Here is a 26,318-nt window from a genome sequence, read left to right on the forward strand (position 1 = left end):
CCCTTCCTAATACGGAATCTAAATCGTATGTATGACTGTTTTGTGACTGTGAATGGGGTCGCAAAACAATTGCAGTTAGCACCAATTTCAAATTAGTGCTAACACATTCGCAAAGTTTTTGAAGAGGAGGCAGTGGTCCCACGGAAGGAAAACGGGCTGCGTTTAAAAAAAAAAGATCGCTTTATTTAAAAGCAATCACAGACATAGTGGCCTGCTGACACCAGCAGGCCACCATCCCTGTGATTTTTACGATTCCCAGTGGGTCGCAAATTGCGACCTACCTCATTAATATTAATGAGGTAGGTCTATTTGCGACCCACCGGGAATCGCAGAAGAAACTCAATGGAGGTTCTTACATTTGGAATTGCGATTTCCTAATTGCAATTCGCATGAAATCGCAATTAGGAAATCGCAATTCCAAATATTTGTACAAGTGGCTCTAGGAGTCAACGTGCACTGGTATTTATAAGTGTAGATGAAGTGAGAACTCAATGCATGCATACGACGACACCAACAAGGTCCCGAATGTGCTACACATAACTTATGAATGGGAAACATGTTCAAATTGTGACAGGTTACATCGTAGTTGCCTTTGTTTATATATATATATATATAAGGTATGCGTTATAGAGTCAAGAAAAGGTGAGTGATACTCTGTTGGCTTTGCCATTGCTTGTTTACTTGTTAAAAACAAACAAGGCAGCTGGTGCAACACGATGCACGTGTAATCAGGGCTGCACTCATTTAATGTTTTTTCTTTTGAAAGATGCAAGGCACACGGAAGGGTGCTTTGGCATTTACCGTTTTGACATAGCCAACAGACACTTTAGAATGGCGTTAGACCTGGCAGCTCTTGGCGTGGTTTCCGTGTACTTTTTTGCTTCTGACCCCCTGATTTTGGATCTTGTGCTGTAATTAGTTTTTCCTGGTTTTGATACTCTGGGCACCCTGCCTTATCAGTCAATCAATCAATCAATCAGTGTTTATAAAGTGCAGCTACTCACCCGTTAGGGTCTTAAGGCACTAGAGGCTGTAAGGCCTGCGAGAGGGATGACTTTCCTATGCCACAGGCAGTGATTTGTGGGCATGGCACCCTGAGAGGGGTGCCAAGTCATCTTTACCTTTTTCTCCCCACAGCACACATAAGCTGCAAAGGCAGTGTGCATATGCTTGGTGGGGGGTCCCCTAGGGTGGCATAATACATGATGCAGCCCTTGGGGACCTTCCCTGGCCACAGGGCCCTTGGTACCCTGGTAACCTTTTACAAAGGACTTAACTGCGTGCCAGGGGTGTGCCAATTGTGGAAACAAAGTTACAGTTTTTGGGAAAGAACACTGGTGCTGGGGCCTGGTTAGCAGGATCCCAGCACACTCTCAATCAGTTTGGCATCAATATCAGGCAAAAAGTGGGGGTAACTATGCCAACAAGGGCACTTTCTTACAATGGGGCTCTCCATACTTAGCACACCAGCAGGGCTGGTTCTTGACATCTTCCCTCAACCACCCTGTTAAGACCGGTGAATAAGTTTATGGTCTTGGCCTTAATATTAGCTAAATATCCCATCACTGTATGGTGGGAACACAATAGCACACCTGCAGTAACTACTTGGGCACATACGCTGATCACCTGGAGCCAGGCTGAGAGAACATTACTACATAGGGAGGAACAAGCAGGTCTATAGAAATAATTTATTTCACAAGCATGGAACATGCTTCTCGAGCAATTCCAAAGCATCACCAAAGATGAAACCCACAAATATTGAAGTGCCCATGTTGAGTGCAGAATTTGCTCTCCATCTCTTTGAAATGTGACTGCTGGGTTGCACTCATAGGCCCTTATTAGGTGAAATTAGTCAGCGGGTAGGGTGTCTGATAAATAGAAGCCCAGTAAGCATCTTGATGATTCCAGTATCTCTCTCTACAGGTGTGGTGGTCGAGAATACTATCTTATGACTGCTATATCTAGCACCAAAAGGAGAGGTTTAATGTTGGGGTTCTTTGATTTACATACAAAAAAAGTAAAAAGTACATGCCACAAGACTGCATCCTCATAAGTCTTTGATAGAGGGGAAATTATTATTGGGCTGTGTAGAATTGCTGTTTGATTATGCTGCACCAATGTGCCAATAATATTTGCATGTCCACCAATAAAAATTGTTTTAAAAAGGTCCAAAGCTCAGTGATCAGAGAATTAAGGTAAACAAGAAAGCCATCCTATCATGAGCATGAGGCTGACCAAAATCTCTCTCTATGTATTGTATTGCAAGCAGAAACATGTCTGCTACAACATTGCTAAAGCTGTCTGTAGGAGAGACCTAATAAAGATGTTGTAAATGCTCTGGCAGCCTCAAAATGTATCGCAGTGGAATTTGTATAAAACTTCTCAAAATGTCCTTGTGGTGTTGTCTTCTGTTGAAATCAGGGGCAGGCCAGACATAACTGGGCCCACTTCCTAGGGCTGGACCTCAATTCTGGCCATTGGTTGGAAGCCTAAATCGAGCAGGTTGATCATACTGATCAGAAGAAACTAATCATTACCATGCAATAGGATGCACTGGGTACTGGTGTATCAAACAGTTCTGATTTCAGCTCATTGACCAAGTGTAATAGGCTAATTAGCCACATAAACTGTACAACATGAAAGAGAAGAAAAACTAGGATTATATAAATAACACAATGACGATGCCTTACTTTTCAGAGCCATACAATTCCCAGGCTGTTGCAATGCCATTAGCAATCCCATTCGCAGGGTCATTGGACAGCAGTTCTGAAGCCTCCTTACATTTTCCTAGTACCGTCAACACATACCTGGAAGATACAGAGTTTACAGTGAGCAACGATTCACATTAAAATTCAAGAACAGATGTAGGTCACCACAAGTTACAATTACAGTCCTACCATAGGCCACTTATATTGCACACTAGTTCAAGTTGAAGCGCGGTTGCTAAAAAATTTCCCCAGACATACCTCTGTCAAAGCCGCTCTGGCCTCTCTTCATTGGCTCCCCATAAATCAGCGAGTCAAATTCAAGGCGATGTGTATGACTCATAAAGCCTTGCATAACAGTGGGCCGAAATTTCTTAGACAGACTCTGGCCCTTATTACAACCCTGGCAGTCAGTGTTAAAGTGGCGGTTATACGGCCAACAGGCCCGTGGTAAAAAAAAGCGGGATTTGGACCATGGCGGTTACCGCTGTTTTAACACACGGACCACCAGGGTGGTATCGACCGCTGGGCTGGAGACTCCAGTCTCCAGCCTGGCAGCCATCATATTCCCACCCTCGGGATTATGACCTGGGCTACCGCCATGGTTTCTGTACCGCCACGAAAACCATGGCGGTAGGCACTATCAGTGCCAGGGAATCTGTTCCCTGACACTGATAGGGGTCTCCCCCGCACTACACCCCACCCCTGAGTCCTCCCCCACCCCCCCTCCATCTCCTGCCGCCCACGCACATATACAAACCGACACGCACACCCATGTACACACATGCACACACGGATACCCACCACCACCCACGCATGCACACATACATACCCACACGCCACAACATACCCCAACAGACCTTGACACACACATGCATCAACAACACACAACACTCACAATCACTCATTCACGCATGCATCCACCGCGACTCACACCTGCATGCACGCATCCCAAAACATACACCCCCCCATACACACAACACCCCCCTCTCTGGTCAGAGAACCCAACTTACCTACTTGCAGGGGGTCCTCTGGCTGGAGAGGGTCCGCGACGCTGCTGGCAGCAGCAGCGTCCGCCAGCAGAACACCGGCAGGCTGTATCATTGCTCATGATACGCTTGGCGGTGTTTTGCTGGCGTGGCGGTGCTGCAGTCAGCAGCGCCGCCTTTCCGCTGATCGCCGCCCTGACCGTCAGTGGTGTTCCGCCAGATATCTGGCGGTATACCGCTGGCGGTCATAATACGTGTTGCCGGCTGGTAGCCACGGCGGCGGTATGTTGGCGGCCGTCACGGTGGCGGTAGGCAGTCATTACCGCCAATCTTGTAATGAGGGCCTCTGTCTTTTTATGTTCCGACGAGGCCCCTTACGACTTCCTCTGCTTCACAAGTCTATACTCCTTGGTTTAAAAAGCCTAGATGGGGAGGTAATTCCTTTTCAGTAAAATCTGCTCATCTCTGGAATACTTTGCCTTTTTGACTTTGTCAGGATCATATCGAACTTTCCTTCTGCAAGAAACTGAAGACCTTTTCATTTCCCTGTTAGGCACTGTTATGGCACTGATAAGATACATATATTTCTTTTAGCGCTGGGAAGCCCTTGGGTATCCATGCACTCTATAAATCATTAACATAACACATAACAATGGCAATTTATTTCACATAATCAGGCATACATGAATGAACATCTAATGATGTGGTTCTGTCCCACACGGGCACAAACAATATGTGGATAAAATGACATATCCCCAGTCCCTCAAGGCAACAGTTTGGGGTGAACAGTACGTTTTGACAAGAGGAGATAGATCTTCATACATTTTAATTTATAGTGGGCATGGTGTAGAGTAGTAGATAAAAAATAATAATAAGAAGAGAATCACATCTAAGATTGTTGATGAAATGCAGAAGGTGCGAGGTTCCATGTACTTTGAGCTAAGTAAGAACATATCATTTAATTTCATTAAGATAGACATTTTTAGAGAAACCTGGTGTAATTTTATCCATTTCAGGGAAGGTTGTGTCAAAATCAGAAACAGTGAGAATGGAAGCAGTTTGAGTGGTCCTCTGAAGCTCAGGCTGACTTAGGATGTCTCGTATTACCAGTCACCAACACCACTTATTCCCAACTGTAGTATCCCTATTTTCAGCCTATGCACACTCCTAACTCCAATACTGCTCCCAAATTACGAACATATGCGCACCATGTCTTCTTAGCCTGGCTATATGTACAGTCTACCTTCTTAACCATGACCATCGCCAACCAAAACTACCACATCCCACTTACCTTCACTTATCCCAGGATCACATCTAATCATTGCTTAAATGCAACCTGAACTCCACTAGTGTCAATTCCTTAGCACCCTTTTGGCAACCCTCCTCCCCTTTTTCTATTACTAACTGTTCGACTTGGCCCTTTCTGCAAGGTCATCCCCAAACTTTTTGCCTTCTCCCCTCCTGTTTTCTGATCCGTTTTTGTTGGCTTTCAAGATTCTGCACATTTTACCACTGCTAACCAGTGCTAAAGTGCTTGTGCTCTCTCCTTAAAAAATGGCAAATTTTCTTATACCCAACTGGCATATTTTGTTTACTTGTACTTCCCTAGTAAAGGGGTACTACATGTACCTAGGGCCTGTAAAATAAATGCCACTAGTAGGTCTGCAGCAAAGATTGTGCCACCCACTTAAGTAGCCCTTTAAAAATGCCTCAGGCCTGCCATTGACGCCTGTGTGTGTAGTTTTGAACTGCCATTTCGACTTGGCAAATGAAACCTCTTGCCAGGCCCAGACCTTCCGTTTCAATACATATGTCACTGCTTGGGTAGGCCCTGGACATCCCGGAGGGCATGGTGCAGTGTCCAGATAATGAAAAACTCTTACCTTTGTTTTTCACTAATGCAAGGCCTACCTCTCCCATAGGACAACATTGGAGTTACCCTATTACATTTAATATCAATCAATCAATCAATCAGTCATTAAATTTATAAAGCGCGCTATGTACCAGTTAGGGTTTCAAGGCGCTGGGGGTGGGGGGGCAGCTGCTATTGGTCGAAGAGCCAGGTCTTGAGGAGTCTTCTGAAGGTGAGGAGGTCCTGGGTCTGGCACAGGGGGGTCGGGAGGGAGTTCCAGGTCTTGGCGGCGAGGTAGGAGAAGGATCTGCCGCCGGAGGTCTTGCGTTGGAATCGGGGAACGATGGCGAGGGAGAGGTTGGCAGAGCAGAGTTGGCGGGAGGGGACGTAGAAGTTGAGTCTGTTGTTCAGGTAGGCGGGTCCGGCGTTGTGCAGTGCTTTGTGCGCGTGGGTGAGGAGTATGTGATCATTTCTAAATGGGAGAAGCTAAACAGTTCATGATTGATGTCTTCGGAATTGTAATGAAACATCATCTCTCATGGTGAAGTTGAGTTTTAAAATACAATGTGGAAAATGCCACTTTTAAAAAAAGTTGGCATTTTCCTGGCTTAAGGCCCTATTACGAACCTGGCGGTCTCAAGACACCAGACTCGCAGTGGTGGTCAGACCACCACAGCTGTGGTGGTCCAACCACCACATTAAAAGTTTGCTGTCCGGCTGGCCAAAAGACCGCTGTCTCCGCCGGGATCTCACATCCGACAGGATGACAGCAGTCTTGGTTGTAATCAGCCATGATGGTGCTGAAGTCAGTGCCGCCATGCTGATTATAACTGTGTTCTGAACACCATGAAAAGGCTGGCACAGAACAAGTGCTGGGGGCACCCCTGCCCAGCACTGTCGGAATGTGCACTGTCTGCTTTGCAGATAGTGCACATTCCAAGGCTGCTAGGGGGGCCCCCTGTGCGACGGCATTGGACTTGGCTCCATATTGAGCTGAGTCTAATGCCGCCACACATTTTCCACTAGGCTGACCGGTGAAAACCTTAATTTCCACTGGTCAACCCAGTTGTAAACTCGTAATAGGGCAGGAGGGGAGACCGCCAGCTCCGCGGGTTCTCCTCACCACTGGTCTGGCGGTCTGGTTTTCCAACTGCCAAACTCGTAATCAGGCCCTTAGTCTTTTAGTGCTGGCAGCCTGTCTCGGGGTCAGATGACTGGATGCAGCTGACACTTGGGCTTTGTGTATTTCCTCCTAGACAGCCACACACAAAAGAGAGCTTACACATGCCTAGATGGGCCATCACTGGCAGTTGGAAGGGCGGAGCTGGCACAGCCCTTACTTACACTTGAATAGGTTGTAACCTACACACATAGGGTTGCATATACCCCATAGTTAGTCTGGAGCCAGGACAGGGAAGACAGGATGCCTATGGACTTCAAAGGGAAACCTCTAGAAGCTTTTCCCACTTCAAAGGAAGGCTCAGGTATAAATATTAGACCTCAGGCACGAACTCTTCAGTACACTTCTGGAACTGTGGATACTCTGCCAGGAAGAAGGACTGCTGTGCTGTTGAAAAGACTGCCATTTTGCTGGACTACCGTTCTGAAGGACTGCTGTCCTACCTTGCTGACCTGTTGCCTCTGACCCTCTTTCCTAGGTGAGAAGGACTGGACCGGCATCTATTACAACCAGGACCCCATAGTGACTCCAAAGACTAGTTGGCTGGCCTCCTGACTGAAGCCTTGGAAAGAGAAGGCTCAAACACCCTTGAACCCAGCAGCTGGACTCTGCCATCTGTGACTCCTTCCTTGCCAAGTGGTGCCACCCTAGTCCTGGACCCTTGTAAGTGGACCTTAAGGTGCTCCAGGATAGCCAACACATCTCTTCTGCTGCATGGCACAAACCTGACCAGAATGCATCACCTCTGCTGTGAGGATTCTCTCAGCACAAGGACTCCACATCGACCTTGCAGCCCACATCGGAACCACCTCTGTGCACAGCTTCACCAACAGAAGCCCTTGCATGGCAAATCTCTTGTCAACAGCAGTCTCAATGATGATGCAGGTTCTCGCATCACAGCCGCCTAGCTCTTCAAAACTATGCATCACCTGGACTGCGCGATGCATCCTCAATGCTGGACTTTGCATCACAAGCCCTCATCAATGGGACCCTCAATGAGGATGCAGGACCTTGCATCGCAGCTCCAGAGCTCCTCCGAACCAACCCATCACCTTGGCTGAGCTATGCATCCTCAACACAATACTTAGAAAAGCTCCGAAGCCAGGACTTAAAGTACACTTGTTCAGAGCGCCTACCTGGGTTCCTTTAACTGTCCCATGCTCCATCACAGTCGACCTCAACTTGTGACTTTTTGCCTGTCCAGCATGATCAGATAGCCACAGCTGGCACTTTGTGCTTTTGGGCGCTATATTCACTGAAATCTTTGAGCCTGCATTCCTTCGGTTCTACTGATTTGGATTTGTGTTGTTTTGGTCTTGTTTCATTTATGAAAATGTGTTCTATTTTACTAAATTGGTGTTGAATTTTATTCAAGTTGTGTTTGCATTTTATGACTGCTTGAAGTGCTGCATAAATACTTTACATATTGCCTCTAAGTTAAATCTGACTGGTCTATGCCAAGCTACCAGAGGGTTGAACACAGGTTAATATGTGGTTTGCTTGTGCCTGCACCCTGACAAGGATTGTAATTCCTGCTTGAGAAGGGTTTTACTCCCTCAACCAGTAGCCCAATTTCTCACACTAGCCCTGTGTATCCATACACCATATGGGCACATTTCACCTCTTCTCTTTACATTGAGGTGTTAGCACTTTGTTGGTTACTTGGAATAATTACATTCTACACCTTGGAGGCGAGGTTTGCTCTCTCTGAATATATGCTTACACGTTTATCCACTGCATGCCAGTTTAATATCTCTGAGTATATCTTCATAAAAGAATACTCTCTTTATTGGCAGGAATAATTAGAAATCATTCATGATTTATTCAAACGTGTTTGTATGTGAATCTTGGGGAACACGTCTTTGTTATGTGATGCAATTACCTATGTTCTCTGTGTTTGCTGATGGAAGACTGTGGGAGGCACTGCTGCAACCCATGTTAAAAGGGGGAAACTGTGAGCTGTGGGTAGGGCAAAAGGTGCAAATAAAGGATACTCCACATCTTTAATGTCACCATACAGCAGGGTACGCTCAGTGGTTCCCAACCTTTTGACTTCTGTGGACTGCCCCCCTTTATCAATACTGGAACCTGGGGACCCCCAATGAATCAATTTTAGAATCCGGGGACCCCCCACTGAGTCATTATGAAAAGGTGGGGGCCTAATATGTTACTATTACAGAATTTTTCCAAGCAGTTGCGGACCCCCTGAGGAGGCTTCACGGACGCCCAGGAGTCCCCCGACCACAGATTGGGTACCACTGTATGCAAAAAAAGAAAAAACATGTGATTTTGCTGTGGATCAAACTATGTGTGAAAGAAAAATTCTTACTTGTACACCTCAGTGGCCTTTGATGTCATGCCTCCAAAACCTACACAAACAGTATTGATTTCAATCTGCTTCAGTGCTATGGTGCCATCTGCCTCACAATGAAACATGTAGTCAGAGCGATTGAGCCCCAGGATAACAGTCTGAAGGAAGAAAAACACAATTCATTACCACCACCATGGGGCCACCACAAGCAAAAACGTGCACATTCGAATAGCAGATCTCCAGTGCATCACATCAAATGTCACAGAACGTAAAACCACTCCTATGCTTGGGCTTAGGTTTTTTAATCAAAGAGGAATGGTTTGCCACTTTATTTTGCCAGAGAGAGACTAATTAGGTCTTAATTGAAAAAAAAAAGTTTGCAAAAAAATTCAACACTTAACAAAAACGTGTTTGTAATAAAAGTGGTAAAAAAGAGTGTTAAAAAATGTAGGGCCTGATTCACAAAGCCATCTTCGACGTTGCAGCAGAACACATTTAGGGCCAGATGTATCATCACGGCCCATTGCGATTCGGTAATTGCGATTTTTAAGAAATCGCTATTACCGACCCGCAAAGGGCCATGTATCACATTTGCGAATCAGTAATAGCGATTTCTTAAAAATCGCAAATGCTATTACCGAATCGCAAATTGCGATACCGGCCCCATTCGCAGTTATGGGCTTCTTGGCCCATAGCTGCAAATTTTTAGCATTTCCAAAATTGCGATTTTTTATCCAGAAATCGCAATTTTGGAAATGCAAAAGGCCAGGGTGCTGGGGGCCTAAGGCCCCCTCTGCTGCACCCCAAAATCATTTTTTTGAACATATAAGGTGCACAAATGCCAAAAGGGCATGTGTGCTTTACATGTTCAATTTAAAAATGCAGTTTAACTGCATTTTAAAAATTTGCACCAGGTTACCACCTGGTTGCAGATCATGGTATTTTGCATGTGCAAAATGGCATTTTTGGAAAAATCGCAATTTGCGATTTTTTCGAGCATAGCCTTGCGACCTGGAATTTGCGCATTGCAAATTGCGATTCGCAATTTCCAGGTCGCAAAGTAAGAAATCGCAATGTTAGCGATTTCTTATTTGTGGTCTGCGAATGCATTTCATGCATCGCAGACCACTGTTTTGCACTCGCAAACGGCCGAATTTACTGATTCGCACCGTTTGCGAGTGCAAAACTTTTTCATACATCTGGCCCTAAGTGAGTAACCCCTGCATAAGTGAAATGGCAATTCACACAGGCCCATTCAGGACCCCATGCAGTAGCTTAACCTCGCCAAATTGTGCATAATATTATGTTTCACTTGGCTATTCATCTATTCAAAAAGGCATAATACAGACCTTCCATGCACACACACACACACACACATTACTGCAAAATGTAAACAAACTTAACAGCAATTCAGAAAGCAAACCCTATTTTAAGAACTTACACTGGCAAACTGAAGTGAAGAGGCTAAGGAACACCTGCCCTTCCAGCTGTACCTTATGAAAACTACCAATCGATCACACACAGTCTCACACTGCCGCTCACTGTGGCACAACTCCCCGAACACCAGAGGGAGCTATACAAGCCAAGGATCACAGTTTGGTGTGTCTGGGAAAGAGAGAGAGTGGATAGAGGTACTCCAACCCTCCTGATGTGACCCTGGACATGGAAGCCAAGTTGATCAGGAGCAAGAGCTCACTTCACCAGAAGTCTTCCACGCTATTTCTGACCATCGCAAGTTATTCTGACTCATCAAACGATCCACACTTTGGGTGTTCGTGGTGACTCTGCGAAGGGATTTTCGTTACAAGTAAAGCTGGACACTTTTCTTTTTTCTTTTTTTTCTTTTTTATTTTCACTTCAGGTACTAATCTTACAAAAATAAGACAGGAACTATACACAAGTAGCATTCAGTAATAATAAGTCGATTTGCTTCGGCTGGTCACATACCCTCCTCCAGTACCTTCATATTGGTCGATTAAAAAAAATATATTTAATATGCATGTCTTGATTGTAGAATTAACCAAACACCAAAAACAACCCTTAAACCCTTTCCCAATATATATACTCGTCCGGGTTTCAATCATTTTATTTAGAGTTAACATAATATTGTCGGACAACTCTTACTTCAACTGCCGATATTCCTATTGATTGCATACCCTTACTTAGCTATCCATTCCACTAGATACTGCCATGAAGCTGTAAACCTTTTTATACTCACGACGCGTTTTGAGTACACCTCCTCATATTTCTTGGTTCGTAACATCTTATTCCACCAGTTCTGAAGTATAGGAATGGTTTGAGTCTGCCAAAACTGCAATATTAATGATCTAGCTACTGCAAAGGCAATACAAATAAAGTATTGTTGATATTTAGCTAGTTGGCGTGTTTCCCCAGGAGGCCACATTTCTGATCACATCCCATTAAACCAGGGGCTGCAGCAGGGCAGGTGCTGCCACCCCTACCTTTCAGCCTATGCAGGGCTGACTGACTTGGCAAAGAACAAAGGGCCAGATGTAGCAAAGTATTTGCACGTCGCAAACGGCGAAAATCGCCGTTTGCGAGGTGCAAATGCCTCTTTGCTATGCAGAAATGCATATTGCGAGTCGGTACCGACTCGCAATATGCATTTCCGACTCGCAAATAGGAAGGGGTGTTCCCTTCCTATTTGCGAGTCTGAGTGGTATGCAATACCATTTGCGACCGCGTACGCAGTCGCAAATGGCATCGCAGTTACCATCCACTTCAAGTGGATGGTAACCCACTCGCAAATTGGAAGGGGTCCCCATGGGACCCCTTCCCGTTTGTGACTGGACCCACAAATATTTTTTCAGGGCAGGGAGTGGTCAAAGGGACCACTCCCTGCCCTGAAAAAATACCGAAACTAAAGGTTTCGTTTTTTTTTAAGTGCAGCTCGTTTTCCTGTAAGGAAAACGGGCTACACTTAAAAAAAAAAAAAACCTGCTTTATTTAAAAGCAGTCACGAACATGGAGGTCTGCTGACGACAGCAGGCCTCCATGTTTGCGAGTGCCTATATTCGCTATGGGGCTGCAATTTGCGACCCACCTCATGAATATTCATGAGGTGGGTCATTGCGACCCCATAGCGAGTGCAGTCGGTGTCTGAGACACCGTACTGCATACCAATTTGCGAGGTGCAAAGTGCGAGTCGCATGGACTCGCACTTTGCACCTCGCAAATTTTAAATTTGCTACATCTGGCCCAAAATCATTACCACAAAAACTGAGAAGGACAGACATCCAAATATGCAGATTGCTTCCATGAGATAAAATGGGACATGCTCAGGCTGACTGCAATTTATGACTTAAAGAAGTGTGCTTTGTTTTCTCCAACAACTATCTAAGCCTGGGAGACAGAATTGTGGTTGGTTGAGGAATCTTTGGAGGTGAAAGCTTCTCATCTGAGACTGTTGCTGTTTTAGATGTGCTTGGGTGGTATTCTGGGAAGTGCCACCTGGGACCTAAGCTCCATTCCCAAATGAAACACTAATTGCACCATGAAGCAGAATGAACAGGCTGAGTCCCTGCCATGCGCACTTAGCACTGTGCAGGGGAATTATTTTTGGGAATGAGGATTTTCCTAATGATCATTTAAAAGCTTTGTCTAAGGAAACAATATTAATTTCAAAGATTAACGAGTTGATCCAGAATCCATAACATACTTATTTTAACTTCACTAAACTTGCAAATGTACCTTTACTCCCCACTCTCTAAAAGAGCATGGCATAAATTAGTTAGGCTAAAGAGCTTACTGTTCTCCTCAGAATCAATTAGACACTTTGATTGGGGACAAAGCTGGTACCTGGAAATTGGAGAACCGAGTCACTCTAAACACCTGCCCACAATTAGGCTGTGGTCAGCGTTCTAACACATCAGCCAGTGGCGTGAGGGGTGCGGCGGGTTTCTAGTGAATTGTCAAACACTTTCAGCAACATGCATTTTGGAATGAGGAAAACTTCAAAAAATTTGTAGAAAACTGTAAATCTCAGTGATAAATTGGCTTGAACCCAACTGCCCAAGTATCTATAAGGTGGTCCTTTTGTTTAACTTACAGTTCACATTTTCATCTGCTCATGTACTTTACCTTGAGTGCCTCCCTGAACTAGTGTGGACCAATGAAAACATGCTCCTGTAACCTGAGCCGCGACAGAGGTAGACTATCTCCCATGCAAAGGACCTGCCTTGAATCAGCCAATAGTTGTTGTTAGGTCCTTAGACCTGCACAAACTACCAGGACTGGCGGCAACCATTGCCCCGTCAACATGAGAACTGTATTCACTAAAACCTTGACCAGGTGCAGATTTCAGAGGTCGATGTCCGATGACTCTGCAACATGTCTGTCTTCCCTAAAGAGAGAGCCTGGTGGTATGCTTACGCTGAAGGCATGTGACCATGTCAACCAGAAAACCACCCATCCAACTCTCTAAACATCCATTTTGTGCTGACTTTATCCCAAGAACCTAGATGGCTCTACATTGGCACCTTGCTACAGTTCCTTGTGGTGTTAATGTCACTAGAACTGTCACAAGCATCATTGGTGCTAGTGGTAGAACACCACCAACAACTCACACTACTCTCTGGACCCCACCCAAAATGTCTTACAGTACAAGGGCCATAAGAGTAGTGAACATTCAACACCACGGATTGTATTTGTGCCCTTATTACCTGCTTAAGAGCTGGTGAATGGGTCCCCACACCAGGACTAGCGCTGGATCCAAACACCAATCCTTAAAACTGGCAAATGTGATCCCAGATGTGTGTGCACTGCAAGAACTGGGCACACTTAGCACTGGCAACAACCCTACTGCTCTCAAACAATTCAGAGGCTGCAGTTGTGCTGCTCTTCAGTGATGGATCCTCAAAGCCAGCCGTGCGAGTGTGCAAGAGTGATTTAGACTCTTAAGGTGATATAAAGTACCAACAGTCTCTTACCCAGAGGTATCACAATGAAAGCAACCATAAACTTACTAAGCATTTATGTCTGACTGAAATACAGTTTGCTTTCTTGTCTGAGACATAACACTACTTAGAGAGTCATAGTACAACGAGAGTCATGGGTGATAGCTAAAACAAATGTTTTAACCCACAAACAACCATTAGGAGCCACACTTATGTGTTTGACCTTGGTACCCCCTGAAGGTTAGAGGGACTTGACAATTCAGTGGTCTTGCAGTAGTATCCTTTGATTCTATCGGAGATGCCAAGCATTGTTAGAAGGACTGGCTAATTGACAGAGAGCTCCAAAGGCCTGGTAGCAGTGTCCTGACAGCTCACAAGCTCCCTTCAGAGATGCTCAGGCCACCTTGGGTAAGATGCATGCACTCTCTTCAGTATCATTTTAGGGGTGATGCTGGTAATGCTGGGAGACACTGTGCTGCAGCGGTGACTAATTTATGCAACAAGGAAAAGAGCTTCACACAGAAGTCAAACTATGCTGCTCTTTCTCCTGTGTTACCTGGATATTTTGACATTTTACACAGACTGACAAGCAGGAAGCGGAACCACTTTGTAAACAAGACTGCTTTTTATGAGACAAAATGCACATTTAACAGGTTGTATTGTAAATTTTATTCTCCAACAATTAATGCTCACAGGAACAGCATTTTAACAGTTTCCACATGCCTCCAAGTGTAAAATAATATACCTAAAATACATAACATGTTGCACTTAGAATAAATCTAGTCTAGGTGCACATATATCCTGTAATATAAGTTATGTCTTTTTTACTGAGGACATCATAGCTATGCTTAAACCCTTCAGCTTCGGATGTGTTATATGACTACACCACATGGCCTTGAAACAACTGTCACTAACAAAGAACAGCCCTGCAGAACCGAAGTCTGTTTTATACCAGTTTTTCAGAGAACAGCGACTTTAAGCATCAGGAAAGCCAACCTTAAAAAACTAAACTAGGTACCTTCTTGAAATCATCTTTGCTGACATATGAATATGAATAGAGAAACTAGAAATGCTCACAAAGTACGTGGGACATGAAAATGGAGGGGTCAGAAGCAGGCCACATGGACCAGATACTTGGGGGGGCAATTTGATGTCGATAATTTTAGTGTAAGGAGGGGCTGGTGCAGACACATTGAAGGTGCAGATAAATGTAAGAGAAGGGTGGTGACGTACACGGCAGTGACACGTTCAGGAACGGAGGGTCACACGTAAAGAAGGCACATGAGTGAGCTCAGAGGATTGTATGAACTGAAGAAAGTTACTGCTGCTGAAGAAGAGGTTGCATTACAGGGGCTGGGCAGAGGTTGCATTACAGTGGACAGAGGTTGCATTACAGTGGACAGAGGCTGCATTACAGGAGCTGCACAGAGGCTGCATTACAGGAGCTGGACAGAGGCTGCATTACAAGGGCTGGACAGAGGTTGCATTAAAGGGATTGTACAGAGGTTGCATTACAGAGGCTGGACAGAGGTTGCATTACAGGGGCTGGACAGAGGTTGCATTACAGGGATTGTACAGAGGTTGCATTACAGAGGCTGGACAGAGGTTGCATTACAGGGGCTGGACAGAGGCTGCATTATAGGGACTGGACAGAGGCTGCATTACAGTGGACAGAGGCTGCATTACAGGGCCTGGACAGATGCTGCATTACAGGGGCTGGACAGAGGTTGCATTACAGGGGCTGGAGAGAGGCTGGACAAAGGTTGCACTACAGGGGCTGGACAGAGGTTGCATTACAGGGGCTGGACAGAGGCTGCATTACAGGGGACAAAGGTTTCACTACAGGGGCTGGACAGAGGTTGCATTACAGGGGCTGGACAGAGGCTGGACAAAGGTTGCACTACAGGGGCTGGACAGAGGTTGCATTACAGGGGCTGGACAGAGGCTGCATTACAGGGGCTGGACAAAGGTTGCATTACAGGGGCTGGACAGAGGCTGCATTAAAGGGCTGGACAGAGGCTGCATTACAGGGGCTGGACAGAGGCTGCATTACAGTGGACAGAGGTTGCATTACAGGGGCTGGACAGAGGCTGCATTACAGTGGACAGAGGTTGCATTACAGGGGCTGGACAGAGGTTGCATCATAGGGGCTGGCCAGAGGTTGCATTACAGGGGCTGGCCAGAGGATGCATTACAGGGGTTGGACAGAGGCTGCATTACAGGGGCTGGGCAGAGGTTGCATTACAGTAGACAGAGGTTGCAATACAGGGGCTGTGCAGAGATTGCATCAAAGGGGCTGGACAGAGGCTGCATTACAGGGGCTGGACAGAGATGGCATTACAGGCGCAGGGCAGAGGTTGCACTACAGGGGCTGGACAGAGGTTGCATTACTGCGGCTGGACTGTGGCTGCAGTACAGGGCTGGACAGAGGCTGCATTACAGGGGCTGGACAGAGGCTGCATTACAAGGGCTGGACAGAGATTGCATTACAGGGGCTGGGCAGAGGTTGTACTAAAGGGGCTGGACAGAGATTGCATTATAGGGGCTTGACAGAGGCTGCATTGCGGGGGCCTGGCAGAGGTTTCACTACAGGGGCTGGGCAGAGGTTGCATTACAGGGGTTGGACAGCGGTTGCATTACAGGGGCTGGACAGAGGTTGCATTACAGGGGCTGGAGAGAGGCTGCATTACAAGGGCTGGACAGAGGCTGCATTACAAGGGCTGGACAGAGGCTGGATAGAGATTGCATTACAGGGGCTGGGCAGAGGTTGTACTAAAGGGGCTGGACAGAGGTTGCATTATAGGGGCTTGACAGAGGCTGCATTGCGGGGGCCTGGCAGAGGTTGTACTACAGGGGCTGGGCAGAGGTTGCATTACAGGGGTTGGACAGAGGTTGCATTATAAGGGCTGGACAGAGGCTGCATTACAGGGGCTGGGCAGAGGTTGCATTACAGGCACTGGACAGAGGATGCATTACAGGGGCTGGGCAAAGGTTGCATTACAGTGGACAGAGGTTGCATCACAGGGGCTGGACAGAGGTTGCATCACAGGGGCTGGGCAGAGGTTGTATCATAGCGGCTGGACAGATGCTGTATTACAGGGGCTGGATAGAGATTGCATTACAGGGGCTGGGCAGAGGTTGTACTACAGGGGCTGGACAGAGGTTGCATTACAGGGGTTGGACAGCGGTTGCAATACAGGGGCGGGAAAGAGGTTGCACTACAGGGGCTGGACAGAGGTTGCATTACCGGGGCTGGACAGAGGTTGCATTACAGGGCCTGGACAGAGGTTGCATTACAGGGGCTGGACAGAGGTTGCATCATAGGGCCTGGACAGAGATTGCATTACAGGGGCTGGACAGAGGTTGCATTACCGGGGCTGGACAGAGGTTGCATTACAGGGCCTGGACAGAGGTTGCATTACAGGGGCTGGACAGAGGTTGCATTACAGGGGCTGGACAGAGGTTGCATTACAGGGGCTAGACAGAGGTTGCATTACAGGGGCTGGACAGAGGGTGCATTACAGGGCCTGGACAGAGGTTGCATTACAGGGCCTGGAGAGAGGTTGCATTACAGGGGCTGGACAAAGGTGCATCATAGGGGCTGGACAGAGATTGCATTACAGTGGCTGAACAGAAGTTGGCCTACCGGGGCTGGACAGAGGTTATATTACAGGGGCTGGACAGAGGTTGCATTACAGGGGTTGGGCAGAGGTTGCATTACAGGGGCTGGACAGATGTTGCATTACAGGGGCTGGACAAAGGTTGCATTACAGTGGACAGAGGTTGCATTACAGGGGCTGGACAGAGGTTGCATTACAGGGCCTGGACAGATGTTGCATTACAGGGGCTGGACAAAGGTTGCATTACAGTGGACAGAGGTTGCATTACAGGGGCTCGACAGAGGCTGCGTTACAATGGCTGCATTACAGGGGCTGGACAGAGGTTGTACTACAGGGGGTGGACAGAGGTTGCATTACAGGGTCTGGACAGAGGTTGCATTACAGTGGACAGATGTTGCATTACAGGGGCTGGACAGAGGCTGCATTACAGGGGCTGGACAGAGATTGCTTTACCGGTGCTGGACAGAGGTTGCATTACTGGTGATGGACAGAGGTTGCATTACAGGGGCTAAACAGAGGTTGCATTACAGGGGCTAAACAGAGGTTCATTACAGGGGCTGGACAGAGGTTGCATTACAGGGGTTGGACAGAGGTTGCATTACAGGGGCTGGACAGTGGTTGCATTACAGGGGCTGGACAGAGGTTGCATCAAAGGGGCTGTACAGAGGTTGCCCTACCGGGGCTGGGCAGAGGTTGCATTACAGGGCCTGGACAGAGGTTGCATTACAGGGCCTGGACAGAGGTTGTATTACAGGGCCTGGAGAGAGGTTGCATTACAGGCGCTGGACAGAGGTTGCATCATATGGCCTGGACAGAGATTGCATTACAGGGGCTGGACAGAGGTTGCATTACAGTGGACAGAGGTTGCATTACAGGGGCTGGACAGAGGTTGTATTACAGGGGCTGGACAGAGGGTGCATTACAGGGCCTGGACAGAGGTTGCATTACAGGGCCTGGAGACAGGTTGCATTACAGGGGCTGGACGAAGGCGCATCATAGGGGCTGGACAGAGATTGCATTACAGTGGCTGAACAGAGGTTGGCCTACCGGGGCTGGACAGAGGTTATATTACAGGGGCTGGACAGAGGTTGCATTACAGGGGTTGGGCAGAGGTTGCATTACAGGTGCTGGACAGATGTTGCATTACAGGGGCTGGAGAGAGGCTGCATTACAAGGGCTGGACAGAGGCTGGATAGAGATTGCATTACAGGGGCTGGGCAGAGGTTGTACTAAAGGGGCTGGACAGAGGTTGCATTATAGGGGCTTGACAGAGGCTGCATTGCGGGGGCCTGGCAGAGGTTGTACTACAGGGGCTGGGCAGAGGCTGCATTACAGGGGTTGGACAGAGGTTGCATTACAAGGCCTGGACAGAGGCTGCATTACAGGGGCTGGGCAGAGGTTGCATTACAGGCGCTGGACAGAGGATGCATTACAGGGGCTGGGCAGAGGTTGCATTACAGTGGACAGAGGTTGCATCACAGGGGCTGGACAGAGGTTGCATCACAGGGGCTGGGCAGAGGTTGCATCATAGCGGCTGGACAGAGGCTGTATTACAGGGGCTGGATAGAGATTGCATTACAGGGGCTGGGCAGAGGTTGTACTACAGGGGCTGGACAGAGGTTGCATTACAGGGGTTGGACAGCGGTTGCAATACAGGGGTGGGAAAGAGGTTGCACTACAGGGTCTGGACAGAGGTTGCATTACAGGGCTGGACAGAGGCTGCATTACTGGGGCTGGACAGAGGGTGCATTACAGGGGCTGGGCAGAGGTTGCATTACCGGGGCTGGACAAAGGTTGCATTACAGGGCCTGGACAGAGGTTGCATTACAGGGCCTGGACAGAGGTTGCATTACAGGGCCTGGAGAGAGGTTGCATTACAGGGGCTGGACAGAGGTTGCATCATAGGGCCTGGACAGAGATTGCATTACAGGGGCTGGACAGAGGTTGCATTACATTGGACAGAGGTTGCATTACAGGGGCTGGACAGAGGTTGCATTACAGGGGCTGGGCAGAGGTTGTACTACAGGGGCTGGACAGAGGTTGCATTACAGGGACTGGACAGAGGTTGCATTACAGGGGCTGGACAGAGGTTGCATTAGAGGGGCTGGACAGAGGTTGCATTACAGGGGTTGGACAGAGATTGTATAACAGGGACTGGACAGAGGTTGCATTACAGGGGCTGGACAGAGGTTGCATTACAGGGGCTAGACAGAGTTTGCATTACAGGGGCTGGACAGAGGGTGCATTACAGGGCCTGGACAGAGGTTGCATTACAGGGCCTGGAGAGAGGTTGCATTACAGGGGCTGGACAAAGGTGCATCATAGGGGCTGGACAGAGATTGCATTACAGTGGCTGAACAGAGGTTGGCCTACCGGGGCTGGACAGAGGTTATATTACAGGGGCTGGACAGAGGTTGCATTACAGGGGTTGGGCAGAGGTTGCATTACAGGGGCTGGACAGATGTTGCATTACAGGGGCTGGACAAAGGTTGCATTACAGTGGACAGAGGTTGCATTACAGGGGCTGGACAGAGGTTGCATTACAGGGCCTGGACAGATGTTGCATTACAGGGGCTGGACAAAGGTTGCATTACAGTGGACAGAGGTTGCATTACAGGGGCTCGACAGAGGCTGCGTTACAATGGCTGCATTACAGGGGCTGGACAGAGGTTGTACTACAGGGGGTGGACAGAGGTTGCATTACAGGGGCTGGACAGAGGTTGCATTACAGTGGACAGAGGTTGCATTACAGGGGCTGGACAGAGGCTGCATTACAGGGGCTGGACAGAGATTGCTTTACCGGCGCTGGACAGAGGTTGCATTACTGGTGATGGACATAGGTTGCATTACAGGGGCTAAACAGAGGTTGCATTACAGGGGCTAAACAGAGGTTGCATTACAGGGGCTGGACAGAGGTTGCATTACAGGGGTTGGACAGAGGTTGCATTACAGGGGCTGGACAGTGGTTGCATCATAGGGCCTGGACAGAGATTGCATTTCAGGGGCTGGACAGAGGTTGCATTACAGTGGACAGAGGTTGCATTACAGGGGCTGGACAGAGGGTGCATTACAGGGGCTGGGCAGAGGTTGCATTACAGTGGACAGAGGTTGCATCACAGGGGCTGGACAGAGGTTGCATCACAGGGGCTGGGCAGAGGTTGCATCATAGCGGCTGGACAGAGGCTGTATTACAGGGGCTGGATAGAGATTGCATTACAGGGGCTGGGCAGAGGTTGTACTACAGGGGCTGGACAGAGGTTGCATTACAGGGGTTGGACAGCGGTTGCAATACAGGGGTGGGAAAGAGGTTGCACTACAGGGTCTGGACAGAGGTTGCATTACAGGGCTGGACAGAGGCTGCATTACTGGGGCTGGACAGAGGGTGCATTACAGGGGCTGGGCAGAGGTTGCATTACCGGGGCTGGACAAAGGTTGCATTACAGGGCCTGGACAGAGGTTGCATTACAGGGCCTGGACAGAGGTTGCATTACAGGGCCTGGAGAGAGGTTGCATTACAGGGGCTGGACAGAGGTTGCATCATAGGGCCTGGACAGAGATTGCATTACAGGGGCTGGACAGAGGTTGCATTACATTGGACAGAGGTTGCATTACAGGGGCTGGACAGAGGTTGCATTACAGGGGCTGGGCAGAGGTTGTACTACAGGGGCTGGACAGAGGTTGCATTACAGGGACTGGACAGAGGTTGCATTACAGGGGCTGGACAGAGGTTGCATTAGAGGGGCTGGACAGAGGTTGCATTACAGGGGTTGGACAGAGATTGTATAACAGGGACTGGACAGAGGTTGCATTACAGGGGCTGGACAGAGGTTGCATTACAGGGGCTAGACAGAGTTTGCATTACAGGGGCTGGACAGAGGGTGCATTACAGGGCCTGGACAGAGGTTGCATTACAGGGCCTGGAGAGAGGTTGCATTACAGGGGCTGGACAAAGGTGCATCATAGGGGCTGGACAGAGATTGCATTACAGTGGCTGAACAGAGGTTGGCCTACCGGGGCTGGACAGAGGTTATATTACAGGGGCTGGACAGAGGTTGCATTACAGGGGTTGGGCAGAGGTTGCATTACAGGGGCTGGACAGATGTTGCATTACAGGGGCTGGACAAAGGTTGCATTACAGTGGACAGAGGTTGCATTACAGGGGCTGGACAGAGGTTGCATTACAGGGCCTGGACAGATGTTGCATTACAGGGGCTGGACAAAGGTTGCATTACAGTGGACAGAGGTTGCATTACAGGGGCTCGACAGAGGCTGCGTTACAATGGCTGCATTACAGGGGCTGGACAGAGGTTGTACTACAGGGGGTGGACAGAGGTTGCATTACAGGGGCTGGACAGAGGTTGCATTACAGTGGACAGAGGTTGCATTACAGGGGCTGGACAGAGGCTGCATTACAGGGGCTGGACAGAGATTGCTTTACCGGCGCTGGACAGAGGTTGCATTACTGGCGATGGACATAGGTTGCATTACAGGGGCTAAACAGAGGTTGCATTACAGGGGCTAAACAGAGGTTGCATTACAGGGGCTGGACAGAGGTTGCATTACAGGGGTTGGACAGAGGTTGCATTACAGGGGCTGGACAGTGGTTGCATCATAGGGGCTGTACAGAGGTTGCCCTACCGGGGCTGGACAGAGGTTGCATTACAGGGCCTGGACAGAGGTTGCATTACAGTGGACAGAGGTTGCATTACAGGGGCTGGACAGAGGGTGCCTTACAGGGGCTGGACAGAGGGTGCATTATAGGGCCTGGACAGAGGTTGCATTACAGGGCCTGGAGACAGGTTGGATTACAGGGGCTGGACGAATGCGCATCATAGGGGCTGGACAGAGATTGCATTACAGTGGCTGAACAGAGGTTGGCCTACCGGGGCTGGACAGAGGTTATATTACAGGGGCTGGACAGTGGTTGCATTACAGGGGTTGGGCAGAGTTTGCATTACAGTGGACAGAGGTTGCATTACAGGGGATGGACAGAGGTTGCATTACAGGGCCTGGACAGAGGTTTCATTACAGGGCCTGGAGAAAGGTTGCATTACAGGGGCTGGACAGAGGTTGTATTAGCTGGGGTGACAAAGCCCGTGGGTTTACAAGTAGAGGCATTCACGAAAGATATGGTTTAGCAGGCAATTTCAAAAATCTATCTAAGTTATTGATCACGGAAGCTGGAAGTCAAAGAGTTCAGAAGAGGAGGAGAGATTACTAACTAGAATGCTCAAGGTGTTAACATTGATAACTGGGGACACCTGTATTCAAAGTAGATGCAAGTGTGAGAACTCACCATACAGAAGCAAACCAATGGTCAGGCAGATGGAGGATAGCAAAGAGGCGTGGGTGAATTCAGTAGTTTGGCTTGGTTACACTATGACGCTGAATTCAGATCCCAGGAAGGGGAGCTAAAACTGTAAATTGTTTTAGGATTTTCTGATTACAATGGAGGGAGTCAGGTAGAACACTGTCATATAAAAGCGGTGCGGGTGATTGTCTGATCCCAGCTTTCGTGATATCTTTGCAGAGTTGCTCCACATGTGGTTTAGTGACCCAGTTTAAACCAGGTTCATACGTGGGGAGCATATGTTGGATATTTCTATTGGCTCTTGAAGGAAGCAACCCTGCAAATTTGGGGATGAATGCTTCAATGTTTTAGCAGTTCAAAGAATTGTCCTCCTGGAGGCGTGGGGGGCAGGGGTTCTCGGAGAGGGGTCCTGGAAAATAGTGATTGAGTCTCTAAAGTGTCACACATACAGGCTAGAGGTGTGTTGGGTCCTGGAGAGGCTTTCAGAGCATCTTAGGTAGGGCAAGAAAGAGTAGAAGGGGTGGATGTTTGTCATTCAATCAGTAAAAGCCACAAGATTGTGAGGGTGAACCTAAACAAGGGGATACTGGACGGCACGATGAGAAAGGAGAAAGTACTTCAAGCAAAAAATCTTTTGAGGATCTGAGGATTTCTCTATCAGGTATTGTCCCTAAGAAATCATCAATCAAAGCCTGAGGAATTTTCAAATCTGAAAAAAGAACAGCGTCAGATGTTTCATATCTGAATAATAGAGCCTTCACCGTAGTGAGATGATTTCTAGCAAGTCTAAAAACACCCTCCAAAAATGAGCCTTTTCAAATCAAATTTCATTCTCACAAATGGGTTTCATTCAACAGAAATATAGCAGTCTGTGTTTGCACTTAGTGAATTTTATGGGCCTAGAAATGGCAAAATATTGTAAATTGTTTGCCTCAATTGGAAAACTTAGTACAAAAAATGGAATTTCGGAGGACTAATGTTTATTTGTAGACTCACACTTGTGGCATTGAACGACGTGCCAATTTTAAATAAATGTAATGGATAGGACCTCTGAATTTATTTTAGAAAGGGCATGCCGTGAATGATCTCAAAACCGAAGCTGACTGTAGGAGAGTGGCTCTCTATGTAGGGTTCAAAATCAGGCACATTGTGCAGAGGGCCTGGGCAACCACACATTGGTTTACAGAGGTACAAACTAGACCACCTAATGCTCAGATGTTTATGGTAGCTTGGTCGAGCAGTGGCTGCGGCGTCTGCTTCCTTGGTCAGCAGCCATTCAGTGAACTGAACTTCACTGGTCTTTTGGTCTTTGTTGCAGGAGAGTGTTGCATTCAGCACTTTTTGGAAGAGTGTAGGTCCTTTGATGACTTCTAGAGCCCATCCGATGTCCGAGCAAACCCTCAGCAGCGATTGTCGAGTCCTGGGTACAGCAGGCAGGGTTTGGAGCATTTATTTGGAGCAGGTGTTCAGTTCTCGAGCCTTGGGTCTTCTTTTGTTGCTGGTCTTCTTGTGTCCTTGTAATCTCAATCCCTGGTCTAGGGGTGCCCACTAAACACTGTATTTTGTGGATGTTTGGGGGAGTATCTAGTAGAGACCAAAGGGTCATCTACTTTAGGGTGACTACACCCATTAAGTGATCACTTCCTGTGGGAAGAGGTCACTTTGCTATATCTGATTGGCTATTTTCCTACCATGCAAGATGGAGGAAAATGAAATGAAGGGGTCACCTCGCATGCAACACTTCAGGGGTGGAGCAAGGTGGGGCTGACCACTTCTTCTGTCCTTTGTGGGTTTTCCGGCCATTGCTACCACCAAAAGTGGGGGTTTGCAATAGGGGCTGCTATCTACTGCTAGCAGCAGCCGTAGGCGTTGAGATTCAAAGGTGGTAAGCCATTTGAAGCTCACTAGTAGGGCAGTGCACATTCCTGAGGCGAGAAATGTGAAACCTCCACCCAGGAAGGGATTTGTTCTGGGATCCAGAGAGCAGAAGCTCTCACCCCAGGGTTCCAGAATCTTGTCTGGTGGTGGAGGTCTGGTTGTGACTGGCCAGCAACCATGCCAGGGTTAGTTAGATTTAAAGGGGTCACCTCTAAGGTGGCCCCTGGGTAAATTTTGCAATAAATCCAATACTGGTACGAGTTTAGATTTATCATTCTGGGTTGTTTTATACCAAACAACCTAGGGTTCAGAGTGGCCATCATGTAGCTGTGAAGCTCGTACTGACCAGTGTCCAGCACATGCATGTAAAATGGCTGCTCTGTTCACTTACTATATACCAGAATTTGGCAAGGACACAGTAAGGGCATATTGCTCCTGCCTCTATGCCTGCACATACAGTATATTGCACCCTGCCTCAGGGCTAGAAGGTCTGCCAGAGGGGTGTCTTACCTATTTTGCATACAGTGTGTAGTGGACAGGGCACCCAGGCTGGGTGCTGTGTCAAATTTGCATTTTAGGACTGAACCAGGACACTCAGCCTGCAATGGCAGTGGTGGGTGCATCTGGATGCATTGTCTTTGAGGGTGGTGCAATCTGTGCTGCTGCCCTCAGGGGCCTACCCTTAGTACCCCATGCCCTGGGTACCTAAGTACTATTTACTATGGAATTATAGTGGCAGCTAAAGGTGTTAGCAATTATATCAATATCTTTGCACTTTTAGGGAAAGAACACTGTCACTAGGGACCTGGTTAGCAGGTTCCCGGTGCACTCTAGCCCAAGTTGAGGTCAGAAACCCGGCAAAAAGAATGGGGGGGTACTGCAGCAGGGTGCCAGTTTCCCACACAACTCCCACAGGCCAGGAGACTCAGCCAGTATCTGTGAGAGACTTCCTAGTCTGTCAGGCGAGGAGGAGAAGGGAAACAGATTGGTTAGTTGCAGGGCCTACTCTGCCTTACTTCCTACTGTCCAGGTCATTCCCTCTGGGAAACTGACCCACCTCAACAGCTATAGGACCCAATCTGAAATGTTTTACACCTTTACCACCAGTGCCTGCACTTTTCCGTCATGTTTTGGTGTCAGAGTTGTCCACCTCTGCTGTTCCTATCTTATCCAGGGCACCTCCTAGCTTACCCAAAGAGGTCACCCATAACTTGAGTGACCCCACCATGACCAACAGGGTCATGGGCCTAACTTACTATTTGGCATGGGGTCAGACCACCATGCCTAGGATAGTGCAGCCATAAAGGTTAACACCCGCAGAGGCCACTGACAGCTGTCAATGCCCAGAACCACACCTTTAGCTCCACACCCACAGGGGACAGGGCTAACGTACAGGCTTCTTTGGGTTCAGGGTGCCTGTCTGCTGTAAGGGATGGGGGTCTCTACATCCTGCAGAGCATACCCTTCTTCCACTCTCTTTTCTGCCAGCTGAGGTGCCACCAACTCAGTGTGAACAGTTGCCTGTCTAGTCAGGACTTCTTGGGGGTCAAGCTGGG

At 48.0% G+C, this 26,318-nt stretch overlaps 1 protein-coding gene across 2 annotated transcripts in view; it reads right to left on the reverse strand.

Annotated features, from left to right (window-relative positions):
- The window catches only part of LOC138274853 (glutathione synthetase-like), a 186,661-nt gene that overhangs the window by 109,846 nt on the left and 50,497 nt on the right, over positions 1 to 26,318 (reverse strand). For both annotated transcript variants that reach the window (XM_069219019.1, XM_069219020.1), the window contains exons 5-6: positions 9,056 to 9,195; positions 2,691 to 2,807 (exon numbers count right to left, since the gene is read on the reverse strand). In XM_069219019.1, coding sequence (XP_069075120.1) covers positions 2,691 to 2,807; positions 9,056 to 9,195 — 257 coding nt within the window. The remainder of the gene's footprint in view (positions 1 to 2,690; positions 2,808 to 9,055; positions 9,196 to 26,318) is intronic.

The sequence above is a fragment of the Pleurodeles waltl genome, chromosome 2_2, assembly GCF_031143425.1.
Source record: "Pleurodeles waltl isolate 20211129_DDA chromosome 2_2, aPleWal1.hap1.20221129, whole genome shotgun sequence".
Lineage (NCBI taxonomy): Eukaryota > Metazoa > Chordata > Amphibia > Caudata > Salamandridae > Pleurodeles > Pleurodeles waltl.